The sequence below is a fragment of the Mastigoproctus giganteus genome, chromosome 9 (genome assembly GCF_048544385.1).
Source record: "Mastigoproctus giganteus isolate SK-2022 chromosome 9, ASM4854438v1, whole genome shotgun sequence".
NCBI classification, from domain to species: Eukaryota; Metazoa; Arthropoda; class Arachnida; order Uropygi; family Thelyphonidae; genus Mastigoproctus; species Mastigoproctus giganteus.
The window spans coordinates 191,176,114-191,201,478 of record NC_143583.1 but is presented as its reverse complement, the minus strand read 5'-3'; the positions used below and the strand labels follow the sequence as shown (position 1 = coordinate 191,201,478).

Sequence of the window (25,365 nt, the reverse complement as noted above, 5' to 3'; positions counted from 1 at the left end):
AGAATATACCCCAATAATAGTAATTTCTCTTCCATATATTTTAATTTCAATGGTCATGATTCGTTCATCATTTTTCAGTAAAATTTCTGAGATTCTTGTGAATGAGTACAGCCACCCCTGATTTAGCTTTTACATGTCGGTCGACACCAGACCAAAGGAAAATATATTCTCCAGTCATTTCTTCATTGAAAGAATGTTTTATGATGAAGGGGGAGCTGCCCATTGCATCAGCCCCCAACCTGGAGGACCAGGGTATCTTTTTTCGTCTGATCTCTAGCTACAAACCTTTCTGGCTTGGGAGGCCCTACCAGTTGCAAGCTACCACCAGCGTAGCTCTATAGATCATTGAGATACGCAAGCCCCATCGCGACAAGGAAAAGATACCATCGGTGGGGAAAAAATAATAACTTTATTAATTTAAATAACCGAGTATATAACTTATAACGTAAGGAAGCACAGTAAAGTGTTTTTTATTTATTATATATATATATTTTTTATTTATTTATTTTTTGTAATTAGTAGATTACAAAAAAAAAAAAACAATCGCTCCCCCAGGGGGCGGTGGGATTACCTAGGGAGAGACCCTTATAGTCAAGGGGCAGTATGGGATGCACTGGAGGACAGAGGTGAGACCCTCTGAGCACATTGATCGCTTATTTACCATTGACCAGGATGGAGCTTAGAGCGAAACACTTTCCTCGCTTCGTATTTACTGCTCTTATCACTTTAAAAGCTATTTCCTTTGGTCACTTTGTATTTACAATTCGGAGTTTTACGAGATAGCCAATTATTGGTATTAGCGCGTGCCTTTTGTATGCAATAAAGAGTTCTAATTTTTTTATAAATTAGTTAGCATACATCTGTTGTGTAGGTGAAGGTTTGTGCATGCCAGTTTTAGTGTGGTCGTCTATCTTTTCTCCAAGCTAAAGAAATCAACTCTAGATTACTAAACCTGAATTTAGATTCCTGCTAAGTGACCTAGATATTGGGATACTGGTATCATTTCATTAAGCCCATCCATCGCATTGAGAATTTATTGAACAGCGAAGTAGTTACTAAATGTGGTATCTAAGGCTCTTGCTAAATAACTATCAGACTTTGAAAAGCTGATATCTAGATCAAGTTAATCAATTTTGTTTAGTTAAACTAAAGTTTTAATTGGATTTTGAATAAATATGCAATTAATTACTATTTGAATTTTATTGTTATTTATCTTCCTTAGTGGATCATGCGAACGTCTAGTCTGAATAATCCTTTTTATAAGATAGGGTTGTTGTTGTAGTAATATTTTAGGAGCATCAGCAACTAAGGCTATATTGCTCCGTCAGGATAGGGTAGGGGCATTGGGGATGAATTTAGGGCACCAAGTTGGGGGGGGGGGTGGCTGAAAATGTTTGTGAACCACTGATCTACAGGCTAATATGAAATATTCTTGAAAAGGGCATGTATACCTGGTATAGTATCTTACATAAGATACTATACAGTATCTTACATAAGATACTATACATCAGTGGTTTTCAACCTTTTTTTTTAATAACGGCACCCCTAAGTAATTTATTTTATTTTGCGGCACTCCTGCTCAACTACTCAATTTTCTGCCTGTTAGATCCAATTTCTTCTCTCTCTCTCTCTCTCTGTGTAATATTAAAAAATATATATGTTATATGAATATGATAGTTATTACAATAATATAATTATAAAAATTACATTTCAAAGTACAAATTATATATATACAGTATATAATAATTTTATTCTTTATATAGAGGTACTAGTAAACATCAATTATAGATCACCAGAAAATTAAAAGGATACTGTACACCGTTTTATAATGAAATAAACATATCAATTTAAAAAATAATAAGTTTAAGTAACTTAAACCCAAATTACGTGGCACCCCTGGAATGTTGTTGCGGCACCCCGGTTGAAAACCACTGCTATACATGTTTACATACCTGGTGCTTACGAGATGGTTACCCTCCTATAAAGGAATAGAAAATGTTTATTTAAAATTATAGGAATACTAAAAATGTTAAAATTAACAATAGATCGTATAAAAATTATTACTTTTTATTTCTGATGTAATTGCACTTCTCATGCCCGCAGAAATCTCATTGTTCTCCTCACATGGGGTAATTTTTACGATACCGTAAAAATTTCTTGCAGATAATAAATGAACCTTGCTTCCAAAAAAAAAAGGTAAAGTGCAGCCATTATTATCAACCCACTGCAGGATGGAAGCCTCCTCAACAATTCATGCAGAGGGAAATGGACCATAATCTGCCACGCTGGTCCAGTGCGGGTTGGCAGATCGAACGTATTCAGGGGCTTGAACCCCGGTCTACTCAAAGAGCGTGTGCTACTGCACTCCCGCTCCTGACCACTCGGCTACGGAGGGATATAAAAAGCCATCTTCAATTCCCAGTTTAGCAAAATCGTACACCAAAATATGGAGAGTTTGACTATCTGGTGTAATTGCGTTACGAATCTCTTCCTGTTTTCATAAGCTAGTTCTGGAGTAAATCATAAATCGTCCCCCCCCCCTTGGGAAATACGGCAGTGCAGTGTTTGAGATGGAACTTCGACTTGTTTCATTAATGCCCATGAAACCATTCTGACTAAATTTGCTTATAGAACTTTCTGTGATCCTTCATTTTTCAATTTATACTTCCTTGACCATTTCAAAGAAATTTATTGCAATAGTTCATTACACTTCGGCTGAATGTAAATTTCCACACGTTCTGTAGCCATCCTTTTACAGTTTAAATTTACGCCCCATTGTGTCTCAGAAAGAGTCAAGTTTCCGTCAGCGGCAGTTTGCCCCTTTTCAAGATTTATACACTTCAGTTAGGTCACCTGGTTTCCAGAGGCTGCAGTTTACGGAACTCTAGTGTTTCTAACTAACCTTGTTGCTCGTCTCTGCAGCCGTTCCACCAGATCTATGACCTTCCTAAAGTGAAATGTCCAAACCAGTATGCAGTGTTCCAGATTTGGCCTAACCATTTCCTTATACAATGGAAAAATCACTTCTTTTGTCCCTGCGGGCAAAATTTAATTGACATTTCACATAGGCTCTATGAGTATATTTAGAAACAATCACAAGCACAATATATAATAGTATTTTATTTGAGTGAAAAACTAAATCTTCGTAAGGCGTCTTTTTAAAATCATCGGTATAGCTATCCGTTAAGTTGGCGCCAAATGACCTCTTAGCTAGCGATAAGTTCATGTCGCTAGGAAAGTGGTGACATGAACTGAAATCATATTTTAAATAAAATTTTTAAGGTAAATCAAAAATACTGAAGCGTTAACTTACCAAAGCTTTAACTCTACACTGTTGACTTTGAGGAGTCGGATTCGTCAGTTAAGAACTTAAAAGTAATTAAATTCTTGCTATTTAAAAATTTTATACTGGTGGCTTGCTTGATAACGTATAGAAAAGTACGTTATCGATGGTGGTAACATTTTTTCTTGTTAATTATTGAATTATGAAACATGGGGCAGCATCTTTTTTGTTTTGAATTCATGAGTGACCGGGGTTAAAGCCCGTGACTACTGAATACGGTGCTGTTTCTTGTATTCTTAAAACCCGTAGTATAAACAGTATTTATTTATTATTACTTAACCCCTAATTTGGATGCGGAAAGGTCAGTGAATGGCCACCGCATATCCCCGGAGCAATATGGCCTTAGTTGCTAATGCTCCTAAAAACCAAATAACAACAACCCCTAATTTATAAGAATTTATATTTCATCAAGTGCGAAACTTTGCATTTAGAAGAATTAAATTTTACTTGCCTTTTTTTTCAGACCATATTCTGCAACCGATCCAAGGCATTTTAAAACAACATGGCCTTAGTTCAGATAATTAACTACTCTTATCTCCGAACAGAGCCGTCTTTCCTCATGGGCCTATTGGTCTTTGTAGGGAGAACCACAAAAGTAGATATTTTAGTTGACTCTTAGTTGGATTAGCTAGTCTAGTGATCGTTCGAAGGATTAGTGTTTTGAGGGACCACTTAATTTTCAAAAATATGAATTTCATATTAAAGTTTTTAAAGATCATTAGAATCTCTCTCTCTCTCTCTCTCTCTCTCTCCTTTTAGGTTTTTAGTTTAAGATACTCAGTCACGCCCTGAGAGGAAGTTCAGCTGTGATTTGCGTTTTTAGCTACGGATATCACATGCAACAGCTAACGTCAAGGGGTGAGTAGAATGTATCATATAACAGCCATCAGCAAGAACCATGCTTCTTCCCCCCCCACATCCTGGTGTGCCTCTGAATAAATATTTCATATATTTTATGAACACGTTAATTTTAATATCTATCAAATTGAACAGTAAATTTTTTTTCAATATAAATATATGGTAGACTTGTGTATTTTTTTTTTATGCTGATTTCGAACTTTCAGCCCATTTTTTTTTTTTTCGTAGCACCCTCAATTCACCAGATATTTAAAATTTAATTTTTTCAGGTACTTAGATTTTGGTCTTTCTGTTTATTTTACTTAGACTGCTGACTGAGAAGAACTGGACTTAGGAGTTTTCTAGATCATGCTGCAGTGGTCAGTTTGTAGACTATTTGTATTATCTGCTCACTGCATGTTACACGATATATAAAGCAAACCTCCCAGACAGGTCAATCAGTGGGAGTTGTGTGTACATATTAGTAAACTCGTGCTCTTCCGATAGTTTTTGATGTCATTTCCAGTTGAATTCTTGTAAAACCCATAATGATCGAATGCACATATCACAAAAAATACTTTTTTTTTGTTACACTGTGTAACAAACGTGCGGAATGAGTGTCTGTACTTGTACTCTGATTACTAGGCTATGATCAGTTTAATAATGGGCTTGGTAAGTCATTCAGAATCTTGCGGAAGACTCTCACGAACCTAACATAGTTAGTAGGAACCTGAGTCAGATGACATCCAAATCTGTGGCTCTCAGATATTCTAACCCTCCAAATTGTCCAGCATTGCGAAGGAGACGTTAACAGTGTGCTACTGTACTGTTAGCATCTCGGATAATTTTGTCTTAAATTACATGTCCCATTAATATTATATAAAATATTCGTACGATGGTTAGCACTGATAGTATCATCGAAATACAGTAGAATACCTCTTAAATTCCTAGAAGGTTATTGGCTGATTATAACATCAGCCAGTTTTCATTATTATGACTGTTCACATGATTAAATAATTGTAATCATGCCTCATCAGAATAAAAAACTCAGAATATACGCAACATAGTGATATTTTAACTTTGCATCTGTTATAACCCTTGCACACAATGGTTCTCTCACAAATGTGCTGTTTGGAATTAGGCCAGGGCAACTAAAGTCACGAGGCGTTGATTTCATAAGGTTGCCAGTGCAAATACAACCAGAGAACATCGTATACAGAAAGACGATGTTATCGCCTCGTGCCCAAAGTTGCCTTAGTGCTAATTCAACCTACGTAACACACGAGAAAGTTCCGGTCTGCTCCGATAATATGTGAACAGACTTCCTAGGACCTTGGGACATTCATTCTAACCATCACGTAGTCTTCTTTTAGGACTAGCGGCCTACCGGATCTTGTCGCATCCGGAATCGACCCATTTTCACGGAACTATGCAATTAGCTTCCACACTTCATTTCGGTTAGCGGGGGAGTATTAGGAAAAGCTTCCGTAAATTTCTGTTCCGCATCCCTTCGATGTTCACCCCTAATAAGGGAAACGTGTGTCACTAAAAATTGCAGGCCTGTGAATGCAGCACCACTTTTTGTTACTATTTTCACATGTAGTAGATTCTACACATACTACTAAAAAAGGTTTTTAGTTTAAGATACTCAGTCACGCCCTGAGAGGAAGTTCAGCTGTGATTTGCGTTTTTAGCTACGGATATCACATGCAACAGCTAACGTCAAGGGGTGAGTAGAATGTATCATATAACAGCCATCAGCAAGAACCATGCAAAATACTGTTTGCCGTACCAAAAGTGTAGCGACTCTTTGGACATCCTTTATATGTGTAAGTGCTAGCGTCAAATATATATTTAAAATTTGGTAGCTTAATTTATTAAATGATTGCATTTGTTAACAGAATTAGGTTTCTATACCACTAGTTAGATGGATGTTCCGATCAGAATGTCTTGTAACAATAAACTAAGAAACTTGCTTAGAGGGTGAATAAAGTGGGCTTTTTGTTACTTAAAATCCATTCAAGCTACGAGTATATCGGTAACTTTTGAAATAATATTGTTAGGTCATGACGAAATTTTATAAGGCATTCGAATCATGGAAAAAAGTGAAAAAGATGCTTAGCTTAAATATCTGAAATGAAAAAAAAAGTATTAGGGTTACTAAAACGTAAAGCGGCTATAAAGTTTATTTATTTTAAAGAAATTCAGTATAGAAATCCTTAACATGCATTTACCAACATCGCTATTCAGTGAATGGAAGTCTGATAGTCAAAAGGACATGATTTGTACTTTTATATTATACGCCCACTGGGTATAACAGATTTGGAGGACCACTCATTGTGCCTACAGATCCTTAACAAATCCCGATAACCTTGCAATAGTTAACTTGCATTGTGAACTGCTAAAAATAATGACAAATATGAAGGACAGAAGCTAATTTCTTTGGGAGTAAGACATACGTCGGAATTAACTAATTTTAATAAGAAATTAAATAACACTGCACTCCACGTAAATTTTAAAGGGAAAAAAAATCAAGTTTATAGAAATATATGCTGGTAAGAAAACATTCCGATAACACAAACATTCAGATGCCAATTTTTACGACGTTTTGAAATTCTCGTGTACATATCATTTTCAACTCTAGCCTGAGTTACTGGAATGCTTTCTGTAAAGTCTTTTTTTAAGCTTATTTCAATAACTCAATCATTGTTTTTTTTGTTTTTTTTTTGCCTTTATTTAATTGAAGTATAGTGTTTAATTTCTTATTAGAATAAGACAGAAGCATTAAGCAGGTTAAAACTGTGGAGTGAGATGACATGGATGATATGAGAACAGTTTTCTATTTATTTTGAGAAATTAAAATTCTAATTTCATTATTAGACTGGACTGAAAGGAGTGGTCCTGATGTAGGGTACATGAACATGGGTATGCAACATGACAAGGTTAACATGGTCTCGTAAAAGCTGCCGGTAGATCTCACCTGTGAAACTTTGGTCCATACGCACCAGGGGGTTCTAGTTCTTGCCAGCAAAATATGCCTCATATTAAGTGACCACCGACCTGCAAGCTGTGCGTCGTAATCCATTATGGATGTGGTAAATTGTGAATGTGGTAAATTATCCACAAGAGTCTATGTATCTAAAATACTAGCACAGTATTTTGTTTACATCACAAAATACTGTCATAGTATTTCGGGATGTAAACTTTCCTAATTATTCATCATAGCGTGTATAAACAAAAATTAATTATTCATACGTACAGATTGACTTCAAAACTGACTTCTCGAAAAATTGGTGCAAATCGTATTCACGAAAAATAAGAACAGAAACATTGGCTCTTTCTCTGGAGGGATCACTTATCATCAGGGTAAAGCACTACCTGGATCTCGGAGTTGTGTGAAATGAAACGCTCTTCTTTGCTCCGCATTTCTCCTTTTCAAAGAGAAATACACTTGCTCAGTGGATTATAAAATAAAAGTTAGTGGAAGTGCATAACATAACTTAAAAAGTGTTATATTCAGAGGTGCACGCCTCACTTGCACTACCTGCTTCTCCAATCTGGTCCTTAGTCCCATCAACATATTTTAAGCTACCTCGGTGTGGAATACCGGTTACTAAGATGGCTCAGAGTCCTTAAGTTCCTCCTCTCAGTTTTTAGGAGCATCTTATACTCCAATCTGTTGGAAGTTGTGGAACATAATTGTGGAAAAGATAATCACTCTAGTAACTATTCACAGCTAGAATAGCTACATAAAACATGAATATCATAGTCGCCTGTTCCCCGGCGAGAATTCAAAGTGGTACGCTACATTTTCTTTTCTAAGATTGAAATTCAGCAGGTTCGATTGCCTAAACAGGATGTTCCCAGAAAACGCTGTTGAAATACAGAATAACCGCAACATCGAGTGTGAGCGCTGTGTACTGACAGGACTTCATTTTAAAGGAAACTTACTTCAAATAGAAGAGATTAAAAGGAGTGACCACATAGGTAATTCATCTATCACCCAAATGAGAAGCGAAACTGCAGTAACCTAGAGATACAACTCGGCGATATATCCAGTGTGCTGGAAGCGAGGAAGGCATTGATAATTCGGACAGCTATTAGACAAAGGATTAAAGTGTAGTCCCGGTGCACATTCTTTTTCTGTCTAATGGCCATATTCTAACCTAATAAATTGTTATTCGAGTAGTGTTCCTTAATTTAAAAAAAAATTGTTTTATTTATACTCAGACAAGACCACTTAGGTCGAAGAAGTTTACACCGCGTACATCTGATTATTTGATAAGAATCTTAGCATCAGTCGTATTTAGCGGTCGCATGTGCTGCGTATGGTTATTGTCTTCAGCGAAAACGAATAGTAATGGATTTGTTGTAAGCTTTAAAAGACATCGTGATAATAACACCTGATCACAGATGACGTATTGACAATCCCAGGTTAATTAACAGAAACGTATGTATTTTTGGCTATGAAGAGTAGCTTACGATTGAAGTATTGTGGTGACCTAGTTTCCCATCATTTTATGATTAATAATGCGTGGATTGTTCTTGTAAATAAGATATTTTTATTTCTTGAAGAGAAGTTGGTCTAAGGCTGTTTGGAAACTACTTTTTATGCCTTAATATTTCATTTGATATCGGAGTTATCAGTTGAATCCCTGAATTTTTAAATGCTTCTGTGAAACTCCATATCATAAAAATACAGTTTATGATAATACTCTTGTAAAATGATTACGGTAAATTCTTTTGCCCTATACGGACGTGCCGGAGTATAAAAGAGCTATTTTATTCAAATAATATTCAAGAACTCTTAACCAGGAAATAAAGCAACATTGTCGTGCCAAGCAACTCTCAGATTCCAACAGGCCTATTGAATATCGGCGAATTCTCTCTCATCGTTTGAAAAAATTCGGGATGTTCCTGCTTGTCAGGTGGCATCAAGGCGCCTCCGTAGCCAGGTGGGAAAGAGCAGCAGTGCGTAGCACACGCTTCTTGATTAGACCGGGGTTCGAGCCCGTCACCACCAAATACGGAGGATGCGGAAAGGTCAGAGAATGACCACCGCATATCCCGGAGCAAAATATGGCCTTAGTTGCTAATGCTGCTCCTAAAAACCAAATTTTCTGTTTTATACTCCGGGACGACCAAACAGTCAGAGGAGTTAACAAGATAGACAGAATACAAGAAACAGCACCGTATTCAGCAGTCACGGGCTTGAACCCCGGTCACTCAAGGCACGTGTACTTATGCACCCGCGCGCCTGACCACTAGGCTACGGCGGCCTAATAACAAACAACAAACAACAAATAACAAACAACAGTTGGCATCAACAAGAAATTGCTTAAACAAGACTGGGTTTATCGAGGAGCAATGGCGCAGTTGTTTCGGGACCTCAAGGTTGCGACAGGTCCCCGAATAATGCAATTACAGTTGGTGCGGGGACTTATTTGTAGGGTCTCTGAAAATATGTGCGCCAGGGTCCAAATTACCCAGTTCGGGATGGTTGGCTTCTGCTACTGAATAGGACTTTAACCACTGTGTGTGTGTGTGTGTGTGTGTGAGAGAGAGAGAGAGAGAGAGAGAGAGAGAGATAAAATACATTCAGAAAGAATAATAAATAGCATGCAAGGATGCTCACATAACGATGTACCTTTTTATATTTATCCCTGGTCACGTAAGCTTATTTGGAGACAATGTCGTACTATCCATGGATTGCGTGCAACTAGCCTTTTCTCTGGAGGTAGCCATCCAAAGCACATTCACCCCACTCACACTTTCTGTCACGAAGTGGATTGTCAGCCTCATGCTCACATCATTTTAGCTTTACCTTAGCTTGTCACCGTATACCGGAGAGTATTAGCATAGGTCAACACGTGTCGCCTGCTCATCTTGTCACGGAAGCCATAACATCACGTGACTCTCGAATGCCCACCGGTCATGCTCTACATATCGTTCTTTTCTAATTTGTTTCTCCAGAGACTAACACGAAACAGATATTTCACTGTGTACCTGAACCTAGAGGAGGGACCATTAAAGGCTTCGTGGTATGCGCCCCTTATTAGTATAAAGCGAACAAGGTTCCGACTGTAGCAAATCGACCCTATTATATCCTGTTCGTAAAATTCTCGCCCACTAGAGTATAAATTTTCCTAGATTTAAACATCGGGGATCATTACCGTGCACTGCAGGTGGGGGTGTTTAATTAGGGGCGCGGACAGGGGTGAAGTCTGTGGGAAATCGTTTTTTCTGCTGCCGAGATATTTTTTGTTTACCGTCCCCTCAAACACTCCCGCTTCACTCCACCCTGCCGCTGCATCTCAGCAAGAGGCCGGCGCCATAAACGAACTTTAATTTCCTTCGTGTGATCCTGTACAGAACGGGTTTCGCGCTGTGTAATCGTGTTGGAATCTTTAGAGATTTGTGTCGACGTGATTAAACGTCCTCTTGTAGAACGAAATTAGGCTGCTTTCTCCGAGCATACGGAGACCAAGTAGATTTCTTAGTAATCCTTTCGATGATAGGTTTTTTTTTTTTTTGTTATCCTCCTCATTCCTTTGATTACCGTAAATTATTATGCTCCGCCCTGTGTTCGTAGTGGAGGTCATTAGTTTTGGAACTGTGCATACAGAGTTGCCGACCAGGACAGAAGTGACGTCTTACACCTCTGACTAATTGTGCATCTTCTCTGCTTCGTTACCTCGCTCTTGGACAACACATTGGCTCTGTTGATGGATTAACATAGTCTGGTGAATAATGATTCCGCTACCCCACCGAGCGTCTAAGAAATGCGGCCCACCTGTTCGTTCACGTGCTAGTCTACAACCCAGTTCGTCATCAGTTATTACACAATAGATCGTTAAGGCGGGAGTCACTCTACTCCAACTTTCTTAGCGAAGTTCTCCTCCTTTCAACAGTAGAAGATGTAAGTAGTTCTACACCTGGAAACAATACCATATCCCATTCCCTCCACTACCCTAACAAGCTCTAAATTGCCAAGCAACCGCACCGTTTTTAATAAATTGCCTTTGCAATTTATTAAAAACGGTTTTTGAAGTGTTTTTTGTATTTTGGAATGTTTCGGCATAATATGTTCATATGCTGAAATAAATAAATAAATTTTCTGTTTATTCTCCTGACGACCACACGGTCAGTGGAGCTCATAAAATAGTGAGAATACAAGGAAGAATACTTAGTATTGTATAGTTATTTTTTATTTTTTTCAAAAATAGAACATTAATATGCGCTGTGTACATCTGTGTCTTACAGTCATTCTGAGTTTGGTATCCCTGAATTAGAGAGGAATAGAGTAATACACTGGTGGATAGAAGCAACGGCATAAACGAGAGTGCAATAGTTTGAAAAGTATTTATTACAAGTCAGTGAAATGGAAGTGCATTTGTAATCGTGTGAATCTGTGAGTGAAGAATATCATTTGCGAAATATGTAAATTAGCTCATGAATACCAGCAGAAGAGATTGTAGATACGGCGTGGTTCAAATAGCCAGGCAATGCTCACAACTGGCTCACATGCTGTTAATGAGTGTTCAAGAGGTTGCGCCGTGCTACTTGAACTAAAACCGATATTCATTTTGAATAAACATGGATTCCTGTTCAAGCTGGTGTTACTTCATCAAATATTTAAACAGTATCGATTTGTACACTGACAACAGAATACAAATAAATACAGTTGGTGTGTTTAAAAGTGTAAGCGGGATTTAGGAATTAATTCCTTGTACTCGTATGTTGTAAGACACAGTTACATATTTTGTGAATTTAATAAGAGAATAATCGAACCATAGGTATAAATTTAAATTTATATTAATTAAATTTTGAGGCGGTGAGATAATACAGAACATTTTGTGCATTGTAGATGAGGTAGTAAGATTATTTGGGGAATTGGTTACATAGTAAGATTAACCAGAAACAATATATAGGTCACAGAAAAACGGCTATTTCCGAAAAATGCATAGGGCAGGGATGATCTACCGCTGTGCCACCAGTAAGCCAGAAGGTGCCCCCGCACCGCAACCTCTTTTTTGAAAATGTGCGTGGAGGACATTCTAAAATATACACTGATGAGTCAAAACATTATGACCAGCGAGTCATTATGCAAATCGAAGCAACTGAACTGCAAGTGAACTACGGCGCGTACGCGGGTCGGGGACACAGTATAAAAAAACACCTAATACTGAGCTCCGTTAATCAGTATTACATCTTGTTCTTCAGATGGGAAAGGCAGCGTTTTTAGCGAGTTTAACAAAGGCCATGTAATGGCCAGACGACTGGGTCAGAGCATATCCGAAACGGCACAGCTGGGGGGATCTTCATGGTCAGCCGTGGTTAGTACCTACCGAAAGTGGTCGGAGGAGGAGAAACCCACGAACCGCCGGCGAGATGTTGGACGACCACGGCTCGTCAATGCTTGAGGTGAGCAAAGACTTTCCCGGATGGTACGTGGCAACAGAAGGGCTACTGTGGCGCAACTCGCCGGTAATTGGAATGCTGGTGACGGGAGTAAGGTGTCACAACACACAGTACATCGAACCCTGCTGAAAATGGGGCTGCGTAGCCGCTCCCAGTGCCCATGCTAACCACGGTTCACCGGTGACAGCGCCTACAGTGGGCACGCGAGCATCGAAACTGGACCTTGAGTGATTGGAAGAAGGTCGTCTGGTCCGATGAATCACGTCTCCTGTTGCCCCACGTGGACGGCCTGGTATGTGTGCGTCGTTTACCTGGGGAAGTAATGGCGGCTGGATGCACCGTGGGACGAAAACAAGCCGGTGACGGCGGTGTCATGCCTTGGGCGATGTTCTGCTGGGATACCCTGGGTCCAGTCATCCATGTATCGGGCAGTCTGTGTCTAACACCTATTCAGGACCTGCCAGAGTAAACTAACTACTGGGTAACTGGTCTGCCTCCATGGGGCGAAGTGTGGGCAACGTCGGACCTCAGCAGAGGTCTGGCGGCTAAATGGCCAGAAGAACAACGGTACATGACATTACACACCCCAAGATCCACACACTTTTAAATCTTTGTCCTTTACAGTTACTGTATCACCTGACACGTGCCTGCTGCACTGTCAGTACCCATGCTCTGCAAATCCTGGCAGGCGCCATGCCACTGGACCTGGAGGTGGTCCGCTGTGGACTACTCTTCCACCTCTCCAAAACAAATTCCAAGACCATCCTCGAATTCACAACAGACCCCGCAAACGACAGAACAGCAGAAAAGAAGCGTCTCCTCACGCATCTGCAGCAGGCGTGGCAAGCGAGATGGACTACTTCCAACAAAGGCGAAATCACTAGAAAGTTCTTCCCTTACATTAACAGGGTGTTCCCCAGGCTTCCCCCCTGGTTTTCACCTGGTCTTTATGCTACATACCTGTTAACTGGCCATGGATCATTAAAAGGCAAACTGACGGCCCTGGGAATCATCGATGATCCCACTTGCACCTGTGGTGGGACTGAGAGTTGGTCGCACCTTATGTATGACTGCCCCCTGTATGAGGATCTTCGCTGCACCTTCATCACTACCTTGACCTACATACCCAAAGACCAAGAAACACACCTGCTTGATAGTAGGGAGGAATATACAGCTTTTACGCGTTTCGCACAAGAGCTCTTCAGCCGAAGGAAATCCTTTTCTACAGTTCCTGTACCTGCGCCATAGCAGTCCCAAGGAAGACAACAGGCGGTTTGAGACCATGATGGACTTTCATCCAGACTAGACAGTCATGAACTTGACCGCCACACCATCAAACGGACAACTATCTGATGATTGAAGTTTGAAAGCTACCATTGGATCGAATTAAACCCCTGGATTGGACACCACCCGATGTCGATGACAGAGGCGCCAAATGGCGATCCTATCTGTGCTCAATTGTACAGTCACTTTTGACCCCATTCCTTCCCCTTTCTTCGCCTTCACCTGATTGACTGAGTGTACATTGACTGGTTGGGGACGCCTTCGCCTATATCCCCTTACTCTTACTTTCATTCCCCCTCTTCTGTACACCCTGTACTACCTCACTCTATCTAATCGCTGTGTTTTTTTTTTTTTTTTTAATTAATTAATTATTTATTATTATTTTTTCTTTTAATTAATTTTTATTTATTTATTTATTTATTTATTTTTTTATTTTTTTTTATTTATTTATTTATTATTTTTTTTATTTATTTATTTATTTATTTATTTATTTTATTTTTTTATTTTTTTATTTTATTATTTTTTTTTTTTTTTATTTATTTATTTTTATTTTTATTTATTTTTTTTTTTTTAACTTGGTCTCCGCTCAGGAAGCTGAGGCGACCCTGACGGAGACTAGCCAGAGAACTATGGGCAGCCTGGCTACCTCCTAGTGGTGTGTGCGGGCAACGTGGGGTTCCATCAGGGGCCCTGCGGCCAAATGCCAGGACATACAACAGAACCCAACACAAAACCACACATTCAACACACAACACTTTTTCTGGCATTTACAGTGTTCTGTATTTCTTCACAGTGTACATATGGCGCAGATGTGGGAAACCACAGGTGGCGCCCGACCCTAACACTATGCACACTATGTATCACCTGACAATGTAAACTACGCGGAGATGGGAGAAACCCCTGGTGCCGCTTGACCCTAAACACACTTTACACCTAAACACCATTGCTGACCAGATACACCTTTTCATGGCAACGATCTTCCCCTTTGGTGGTGCCGTCTTTCAGCAGGATAATGCGCCATGCCACACTGCCCGGATTGTTCGAGACCGGTTCGCGGAACTTGAAGACTTCCAGGTATTTCCCTGGCCTCCAAATTCCCCAGACATCAATCCCATCAAGCATCTGTGGTTTGTGTTGGAACAGCAACTCCGATCTGCGGCGTCTCAACCACGGACCTTACAGGAGTTAAAAAATCTGTTGGTTACGTGTTTGTACCAGATATCACAGACACATACGAGTTGTTTGGCTGCACGTGGAGGACCAACATCATATTAAGTAGGTGGTAGTAATGTTTTGGCTCATCGGTGTATATGTATGTATGTATGGTTATGAAAGTTGGAAGGTAGGAATAAATTATTTTAGCTAAAGAACCAGACAGCTTGGTATATGTACAGTACTTTGAGTTAAAAACAACTGCATCAAAGAGAAAATAATTAATTTATAAGAAAGTTATGTACGAATATTGACAAAAAATACCAATTATAAATAGAATGCATTGGATGGCATGTTGACAGGGGCTAATGCCGTTCCAACATACTCACACAAACTAGTCTAACAGGAAGCAAACTCAAATATATACAATAAAAACAGCTCAGCTACAATAATAATACCTGAGTTATGCCTAATCCTTCTCGAAACAGGTAATAGGAGAGGAGGAGGGACAGCAAATACTAAAATAGGCGGGGGAAAAAAAACTAGGAAAAAAAGCTATTGGATACCAGAGCAATTCGATTCCTCGAATTGCTCTTAAGAAATTGCAAAGCATAAAAATAAGAAACGGTATCGAAAAACAGTTTAAAGAAGGAATACTGGGACTGCTGGGGCGTAACTGCACAAGCGATAATTTGTGGCCTGGTATTATATTAAATAGTCATAGATAATGACAGTAAAAAAGGTTATGAATTCATGACTCAATGAGTATAAATAAAAAAAATAAAAAAAAACTTCTTGGAAACGTCTTTTTAATTTAGACTCATTAAGACAATCTTAACTTTCTTATATATGCAATTATATGCAAGTCCCGCATGCAATTTATTCTTATCACAAAGAATCTGATTTGATATAATAAAATTTTAGATATCGATGCTAAAGGGTTTTTTTTTTTTTTTTTTTTTAAGTTGGGAACTGCTTGTTCCAAATGTAAGTCGGTTCTTCAACTCTTCGTTTTCGTGTCACCAGAGGCAGATATGCATGAGTACCATGAATTTTGAAGGCACTACCATCCTTTTTATAATTCCATCTTAATAAGTAACAGTTTGGCATTTGGAAAACTGAGATACTAAGAAGGGTCATTTGTTCTTCTGCACTGTATAATTAAGTACTGGGGATTAAAATTACATATACAGTACACAAAATACGTATAATGTAAACTCATCTGGGCGTAGTATATCACCTCCGAAAAATTAAAAAAGAAAAAATTAATTTTATATTTAATTAGGTAGACTGCTTCCAAGGCTTAACTGTTGAAATGCCATAGTCTATCTGAACTCTGTTTTTGTTTTAATGGTTGTAGTAGTGAGAAGTATCGTATTTAGCAGGATTTTACGAAGATGAACTAGCAGTGCATTGTATATGCACGCAATTATGTAGGCTCATTCGTTCACATGAACATACAGTCTTAGCTCAGAGGTGTACTTTAAAAAGGTAGAGTACAGAGTATGAAGAATTAAATGTTCTTAGTTTTTGTTAAGGAGCCCGCATTTATATGTACCAGTTTTTCTCTCAAGACTTTTATTGTATAGAGCGGAAACCTGGACTCTCAATAGGCGAGGGAAAAACAAATTGCTCTCCACAGAAATGGATTTTTGGAGACGCTCAGCAAGAACTTCTAGAAGAGACAGAAAACGAAATGAAGCCATAAGAGAGAAAATGGAAGTAAAAAGGAATATTATTACTACTATTGAAGAAAAGAGTTTGACATGGTATGCACATGGCTATTTTGGAATGGATACCTCTAGGAAGATGAAGAGGAAGACTTAGGAGGAGGACATGGATGGAGTACGGGAGCGCATGACAGCCCGAGGTTTAACTGACCAAGACACCTTGAACCGCACATTATGGCGGGGCGAGGAAAAATTCCTACCAAAAAATAACTTGTAGGCTGAGGAAACCCATTGTAAATGGAAACACTCTTCTTGAAGAGAAGATCTATCTCAGTTTATTTGTTGATCGATTTTTCAATGTTATACGAACACTCGCATTTAACATAAATGCAGTTGTTCGTATGGAAGACTATATTCGAATAAAGTTTCCCACCCCATAGGCTATCCTCGTTTCTCTTTTCATATATAACCAAACAAAAAATGATTTTACATTTTCTTTGCCGTATATAACACAATCAAGTAGTGTTAGTAACCAAGTGAGTGTCAGTACATAACTAATTTTCTGAAATATAAATGCATGAATACCAATTCTCTTGTAATTTGCCGATGTTCGTTCGAATATTAATTCGAAATATGAGATTTATAAGAAAATTAATTATTTCGACTTGTCATCATGGCGAAACGAAAGCGGCTTGACGTTAATACCATATAGAGAAGTTAGAGCAAACGTGCAATTTTCTAGCTACGCCTGGCTGCTTACAACCATTATCGCCAGGTGTCTCTGTATTGAATTTTTTCCTTCTGAATAAAGCCTAGCGGCTCGTGTAGGTTCCTGTTGTGAAACCGAACCGTATAATTTAAACACCAATTAAGTTGCTGTAGGGGGGAAAAAGAAAAAATTGAGAGTTGGGAAGAGGGGAATGTAGAATTCGCTAATTTTTTATAGATAATAAGTGTTCTCATCGAAACAGCTGGGAACTACGGGAAACTTCACCTGTAACACTGGAGAAAGTGTGGTAATAAACAGTTACTTTTTTTACGTTCTTCTAGAGAAAAATAACTGGTACATGCCTAAGGTCCCCCCTACACAATGCAGGCGTCTTTCGCTGTAATAAAGACTTAGGCATAGAATGATTGCTGTTAGCTTCGTTAATGTTAACTGGATCTGCAAATTTCATACTTGAATGCGAATACTGTTTTTTTTTTTTTTTTTTTCGTATGGGACAGCAAATTGTTCTTGGGAATCCCGCTGGCAATTTGGGGGACGTTGAAGAAAACTCCTTCCAAATCAACCAAAGATTAATAAATATGGTGCACTTCTCCATATTTATTAAGTAGGTTGGTCGTGGTATTTTTTATTTTTCCCCTCAGTGTTGGGTTTATTTGATATACGACATTTATAAAACTAATTTTTGGAAGAATGTGAGCAAGACCGGTCTTCTGGGTGCAGCTGGTGTACCGCACCCAGATCCCACCCAAAGGGCCCCAGTGATTGCCGTAAATATAGCAAATTATTATTCGTCATTTTACTTCCATAATTTTGAAAAGAAAAAAATAAATAATAATATATGATATAGGTTAAATTAAAGTCATGCTTTAATCATGAATAATTATGGTTTGGATGAAAAGTAATTCGGCGTGACTTTTTATAACTAGTTCCAGTTGATAGAAGTTTGGCTAGATGATCGAAAACGCACACTTTCAAGATTTCTTTCTTCTTATTTCATTGCTTAGGAATAAAAAGTTAAATGACATATCGGCAGTGTTTTTTTTTTTTTTTTTTTTTAATTATTTTTTTAATACTCCAGGATGGTTGGGTCAGAATTTTTTTATTTTTTTTTTATTTTTTACAGGAATAGTGTTGTTTTTTTTTTATTATTATTATTTTTATGATCACTTAGATTCAAACACGCAGCGTGTATAACTGTGTACAACCCGGTTACGGTTTTTGCCTCAATGAGAATTATAATCTTTCGACAAACACTTTATTGCAGTTTTGATTTTCATCAAAAATACAATACATTTATGGGAGCGCAGTTCTTGATGGTATTGTTCTAATGATAGGGTTGTCTGACTCATTGCCATGAGAACAAGTAAAGCGCATCGCAGGGATCGGGCAGTGATCACAACCGGTATCTGACCACATGCCTCATGGACGAAACGACTGAAGCAAAAATCCAACTCAAGGTCTTTTGTTTCAGGTAATTCATATCAGTACAAAAAGCGGATCGTGGTTAGATTTTCTCAACTACCCTTTTTTTCCCCCCTTTATTTAACTGAAATAAATAAATAAATATATTTATATATATATTAAAGTGTGTATATATATATATATCTGATAATTAAAATAAATATGATATTTAAATAAAATCATCAGCCAGTAGTACGGCCATAATGCAGAGCGAAATGAAACGCAAAATATGGCCGTACTACTGGCTGATGATTTTATTTAAATATCATATTTATTTTAATTATCAGATATAATTAGGCATCATGTGGAGGATGTGCATTTGCTGCCTCTAATGATAGCTACATAGCCATATTTATTTATTTTTATTACTTTTACCTAACTTTTACCTCACATAATATATATATATATATATATATATATATATATATTGTTATATACTGTATTTTTATTAATGTCTTAAAGAAGGCCTATATTCTTTAATTTTGCCAATTCACAAATATGATTCTAAAAAAATTACTTGACTATCACATTATTAAATTAAGTAGCCAAGATTTGTGGCAGCATTGTTCGTAGTGAATGCTCTTCTTATTTCCATTTTATTTTTACATCAAATTTGCGTAATTTTCAGGGAATGTTTTTATTAACCTAGTTTCTTACTGGAAACCTGCCTTTGTCTTTGTGCATATTAACAAGAGGAAACTGGGTTCATGTGGCTTCTATTGATTTCTCAACGCGTTCATTTCTATACATCACAGTTTACTAATACAGTATAATAAATGATTCTGTGCGCAAAATGCTCGATTTTCAATGAACAGTTAGGTTATGCATAGTACACTGAACTCGAATGGCTGATTATTGACACGTCTTGTACTTTAATCTTCATATCCAAGGTAAGGCGGGTCTTGTTTCAAGTTTGTCTAAAAGTTCTAGTCAGTCAGGTCTGTTTACTTTCTTACCCCCCCCTCACTGCGCTCTTTAATATTCTCAGCGGAGTCAGCTCCTGTTAATTTTTATTAGTCATCGTTTCAGTTTTGCCACGACATGTACATCACGCTATGCATTATTTTTAATATCATTTTGGTTTAAAAATTCGATTGTACCTTTTTTTTTTTTTTGGCAAAGGAGCACTCGAATATGTGGGAATTAGTAACTAGTCCCTTAAAGGGGATCCGATTGAGGGTTTATAAGACTCTGTTCAATCAGGTTTGTGTAGAATAGTTTAGCTCATCGTGAACAATTCCCCGGGGGGTGGGGGGAATTGTTCACCATCTCAGAGCATCGCAGTTGGAAAATTCCAATGGCCAGTTGGATCGTTACCTAGAGGAGGAGTAAATGGCTTTGATTTGATTTATCATAGTTCGAAAAAATCCACGAAGTACAGACCAGTACCTTGTGTGGACTCAAGAGCAAAGCTCCGTCAACTTATATTATCTTCTTGATCATGCCGTACGAATCATGTCTTTTGAGATTGACTTCCATCATGGAATGATCCAATATTTGTTGATTTCGAGGGCTCGGTTTTAAAACTATTTTCATAGGCTGGCTGCTAGGTACCGAGTCTATTAGTAACGCCCTAGAAAGCATTCGGATCAGCTAGGGTATAATCTTGGAGGCTATATTCTGTCAACTGAAATTGTAGGAAGTCCGTGTAGTGTGTACGCTGGAATCGCAGCTGAGAGCACGTCTCATCATACATCACATTTCCGTCCCAAAACTTTTACCTCTTTTACATCAATTCATCATGAATAGTCAAACAAATGGAACAAACATATCATCGAAAAGAACAGAAGCCCTCAACTTCTAATTCGTTTCACAAACATTGTGGTCTCGCTTTCTAATCTTGATGATGGCATTTTCCGCCCGTGACCACCAAATACAGAGGATGCGGAAAGGTCAGGGAATGACCACAGCATATCCCTGGAGCAATATGGCCTTAGTTGCTAATGCTCCTAAAAACCAAATTAAAAAAAAAAAAAAAAAGTCCTTTTCCACTTAAAATCATCTAAACACGACTACATTTTTTCTGACAGAATCTGACATTACTGGTTGTTTCACATCGCCCATCTCATCTGTCCAAATTATTTTTCGCTCTATTGCGCATATGTGCCCTTTTATATCGTCTTTAAACATTCCTCAATCAGATATCGCCACTGGCTTAAAATCTCTTTAACCCATTCACTCTGAACGTTGACCCCCCCCCCCCTTTGTTTTTTTAATCTCTACTTTGTCCGCACTAACTTTCCTTTCACTGAAGTAATTTTAATGGTTTTAATGTTCATAATTGGCTTGAATTTTCTACTTGTGTAGACCAGTTGGTAGCGATGCTGCTGGAGCCTTATCGGTTACTAATAGCCTTGTTCGCATATACCTACTAGAATACTAAATAGTCCGTCCGTAAATGTACTCTTAATTTTTTCCCTCACAAACAGCCATGTAAACTACACAGTTAATGTTAGTTGTGCTCCAAGTACTACAGGGGAGTCTGTCTCTCCCTTAACCATTCTCAGTCTCGTGTCAGCTGGTATTACAGCAATGCGAAGTCGATTAATTATCAGTGTGGGTGGATTACTGTTTTAATTCTCCCTATGCTAAATTTGTTCAGATTGTCACTGAAATTATCATTGTTGAGATTAAATATTTTACTCCTCATTCCACCTGAAATGCTTATCCCTTATCTGAACCATGGCTTCGAAAGTGCAAGGCTATTCAGATTAAAAATAATAGCTTAATGCAATTTGTGTGTATTCAAATATTCATCCTAGATTCGTGCCTAAATTACATTTAAAACTAAATCCGTTGCCACAAGTTCTTACTAGTAAAAACTAGTAACGCTAAAACACACTAGTAAAATACTTTCGATTCTAGTTTTTACTAGCAAGCGCAGTGGTTTCTAGTTTTACTAGTAAAACTAGTTTTGTCGAATGCTGTTAGAAGCTTCTATTTTTACTAGTAACAACTGGTAGTAACTAAAGCTCGCAACAGTTGTAAAGGAGCTATTAATAAATCCAAAATCGATTTTGAAATTGATAAAGGAAGGAAACTCACTATTTGTCCAAATGGTATTCAAACCTTCTGGTCTTTTGCAAACCTCTTGGCTGCAGGTTGTATCCATCTGTGCGTCCACTGCTGTTTATATCCTATTGATTCTATTTTATTCTCATCTAAAGGTAAAACTGGCTTGTTAACATCTTGCTTTTCCCTCTAACTCGTGCATTGATGATCTTGGTAAATTTCCTCCAGCCATACTCGAACACGTTGCATTCAGTGCCTCCCTTGGTTTTCAAAGAATCCTAAACAATCCGTATGCCAAGAAATCTCCAATTCTGAGTGATATTTCTGCACTTGTCCATAAATCTTCCCCAGAGTTAACTTCTATGTTGTTTCTCCACGTTACATTCTGTTATTCTAATTTTATTTTTCCTTCTACTTGGAAATTAGCTCATATCCTGAATTCCTAAAGAGCGACAAATCCCTCTTTTCAGATTATCATCCTGTTGCACTTACCTCAACTCTTTCCAAAGTAACAGAAATCTCTCAACACCAGTTCTCATACGCTGCATCAAGTATGCATTTCGCCAGTGTCGATCCGTTCGTAATATTTTGGTTTTTGTTACTCATCTTTGGAAAAATTCTATGGTAAAACATTTGTTCTCGATATTTCTAAGGATTTTGATTGTAGTTTCCATAAAAGGTCTCTGAAAGAGCTTCTGTATTCTGGTTTTTACCGTTGGATAGTTAGTTTTCTGTTTCATCATTCACTGTCTGTGGTACAAGCTCTCTCTCTCTCTCTCTCTCTCTCTCTCTTCGAATGTTGAAGTTTCCAAGGGTTCAGTTCCTTCACCCACCGCTTCATGTATGTTAATTACCTTCCGTGATCCTTCACTTAAAAGTTCACTCCACCCCGTATCCCACAGACGTTCACCTGCTGCATTCTTTTCTACAGATATTTCCACAGGCATTGTTTTTCTGGACAAGATCAATGATATGTATAAATACACTCCTGTAAGAAAACTAAGGAAGTAAAAAAACATTTTTTTGAAATATCTCGTCTTGTCGGATTTCAGTTAAATTTTATGTGCACATTTAGAAATGAATAATTCATAAAATTCCCAAAAACAGTGAACATGGTGCCATGAAAGGATAATCACATAAAAATCATACGATCATGCATAAAAGATTCCACAAGGATTATTTGGGACTTGGGGGGGGGGGATCATCCTTTGTTGCTACAGCTCTCGCATCAAGATTTCTTGCTGCCAACAAAGCTTATTCTTGGTGAGGTCAATAAATAGTCAATGCGATTCTTGTTTGAGGCCACAGTTTAACTTTTCTTGGGGGTGGGGTTGTATTGTTGTTGGCCACCCCAAAACATTGCTAGGTATCCAGTATATACTGGATACCTAGCAATACTGGTATCCAGTATATACTGGACATTGCTATGTCCAGTATCTCCGTCTCCGTGTGGGTCTGTAATAGCATGACATAAGTCGACCATGCGCATTGGAAAATAGCCAGCATCTGGGAGTAGACTGGTTATATCCTTTTGAATAACGTTCCTTCTATGCTAAGTATTTGTGCAGCCATTCATAACATCAGTCCATCACGCTCAATGCTTTCTCTGCGAACAAGCGATTACATGCAAAATAGATAGTTATCCGAATAAAATAACTAATTTTATTTAAAAATTGAGGAGTGTCCCAGCTTATTTCTTTTTCATTTGAGTAATTTTATGTGATGATCTGTATTTGATTGTGATGATCTATTTTGTACATTGGCAGGTAGACAATCCGGCCTATTACGACAGCGAAACCCAAGGACAGTGTAAAGACTCTAATACACCATCTACTCCGGTAAAATTGAAGAAGCAGCCATGGCTACGGTTTTGGGAGCTCCGGTTTCAAAGCAAAGACAACAAGCATCACCGACGTACAATGGCGCTGATGATCGTTTTGATTGTGATACTGCTGATTCTTGTCGTTGGCATTGGTCTAGTGGTCTATCTCACAGGTATATCAGTGTGATTTTATTCCTTTTGTATGTCATTAATTTATTTTGGTTTGGACTTTAATTGAATTAAAATTTTAGCTTAATCAGGTTCCCGTCCGATGGTGGAAAAAAAAAAAAAAAAAAAAAAAATGAGGTTAGGACTCGAAAATGAGTGGCTTACTGGTTTTTATCTGAAGATATGAAACAAATCTTTTATACTAGGTGTTTTGAAAAGTTTCGTCCAACTTTGAGAGCGTGTTGCTAGGCTGTTTGTTATTTGGTTTTTAGGAGCATTAGCAACTAAGGCCATATTGCTCCGGGGATATGCGATGGTCATTCCCTGACCTTTCCGCATCCTCCGTATTTGGTGGTCCCGGGCTTGAACCCCGGTCTAATCAAGAAGCGTGTGCTACGCACTGCTGCTCCTGCCCACCTGGCTACAGAGGCGGCCGTGTTGCTGGGCACAGATGAAAAAAAAATTAAAAATTACAAGTTAATATGGGTCAGGAAACTCTCCTTCCGAGTTATATAGCCCGTGTTCGGTTTCTCCCCCCCCCTACAGAGTGAAGGTGAATGCGTCTTGACGTAATAAAAAATATATTGATGTTGAGTTTTTTTTTTTTTTTTTTTTATTAAAGTAATTAATACACTAAGTGATCGTTCAGAACTTTCCATTGCATCTACATGAGGGAAAGTATTCAGAATGGCCTCTTTGAGCCTCAGAGTGTCTTCTCATAGTTGTCAAACACCTTCGAAAATTTCCGAAGGTTTGACAACCCATCCACAATCCATACTCGGAGAACTTATGCATTACGAACCGAGACAGTATGGAAATGGATGGTCCATTCGTCAGCTCCCTGAATAAATTTAGACAAGTAGTGCTAATGATGACCAATAAAGTGAAGTTTTCAAATTTCTTCCCGATTAAAGTTTTAAAAAGCTTCTAGATTAAAGCTGTAATCTAGAAGCTTTTTTTTTTTTTTTTTTTAAATCTAACCTCGGCCGTTTTCAGGGTTCATCAGTGGGATTCATCGTCGTGTATGTCCTTAAATATGTGAGGTTGGATTAAGTATCATTGGACTCGTCTGCTCACCAAGAGGCCATTGTGATTTTTTGAAAGCGATATTTTGTGGTCTGCGGGTAAAAAAGTGGTTTCTAATTTCCGGATATGCTCTTTCCCCCGTTCATCTTATCAGAAAATGTTTTAAATACAGTATATATGGCCACTCCTGGACTTCAGTTTGAAGAATAACTACGAACTTTTCTGTGTATACGATTATTTTCTGTTATTTCATGTGCAAGGACATTGATTTTTTTTTTTTTTTTTTTTTTCGATTTTCTTTTTTTCTTTTTTAATGTGGTTGTCCTTTCTCTGATAATGCAGCATTGGTGTAGTCTGTTCATGTGATAGCAACGTGGTGCACAATTCACTTCATAAACTTCCTCCGCCTTAGGAAGGGGTTTCATGCAGTGTGGGCTGG

At 38.1% G+C, this 25,365-nt stretch overlaps 1 protein-coding gene across 5 annotated transcripts in view; it reads left to right on the top strand.

The window, feature by feature from the left end:
- Positions 1–25,365, top strand: part of LOC150080976 (uncharacterized) — a 269,646-nt gene that overhangs the window by 93,086 nt on the left and 151,195 nt on the right. For 4 of the 5 annotated variants that reach the window (XM_090381210.1, XM_090381212.1, XM_090381211.1 and 1 more), the window contains exon 2: positions 23,677–23,905. In XM_090381210.1, the coding sequence (XP_090237336.1) occupies positions 23,677–23,905 (229 nt within the window). Of the gene's footprint in view, positions 1–5,796; positions 6,010–23,676; positions 23,906–25,365 lie in introns of those variants that run through there. The other variant, XM_090381213.1, reaches the window with a different exon arrangement.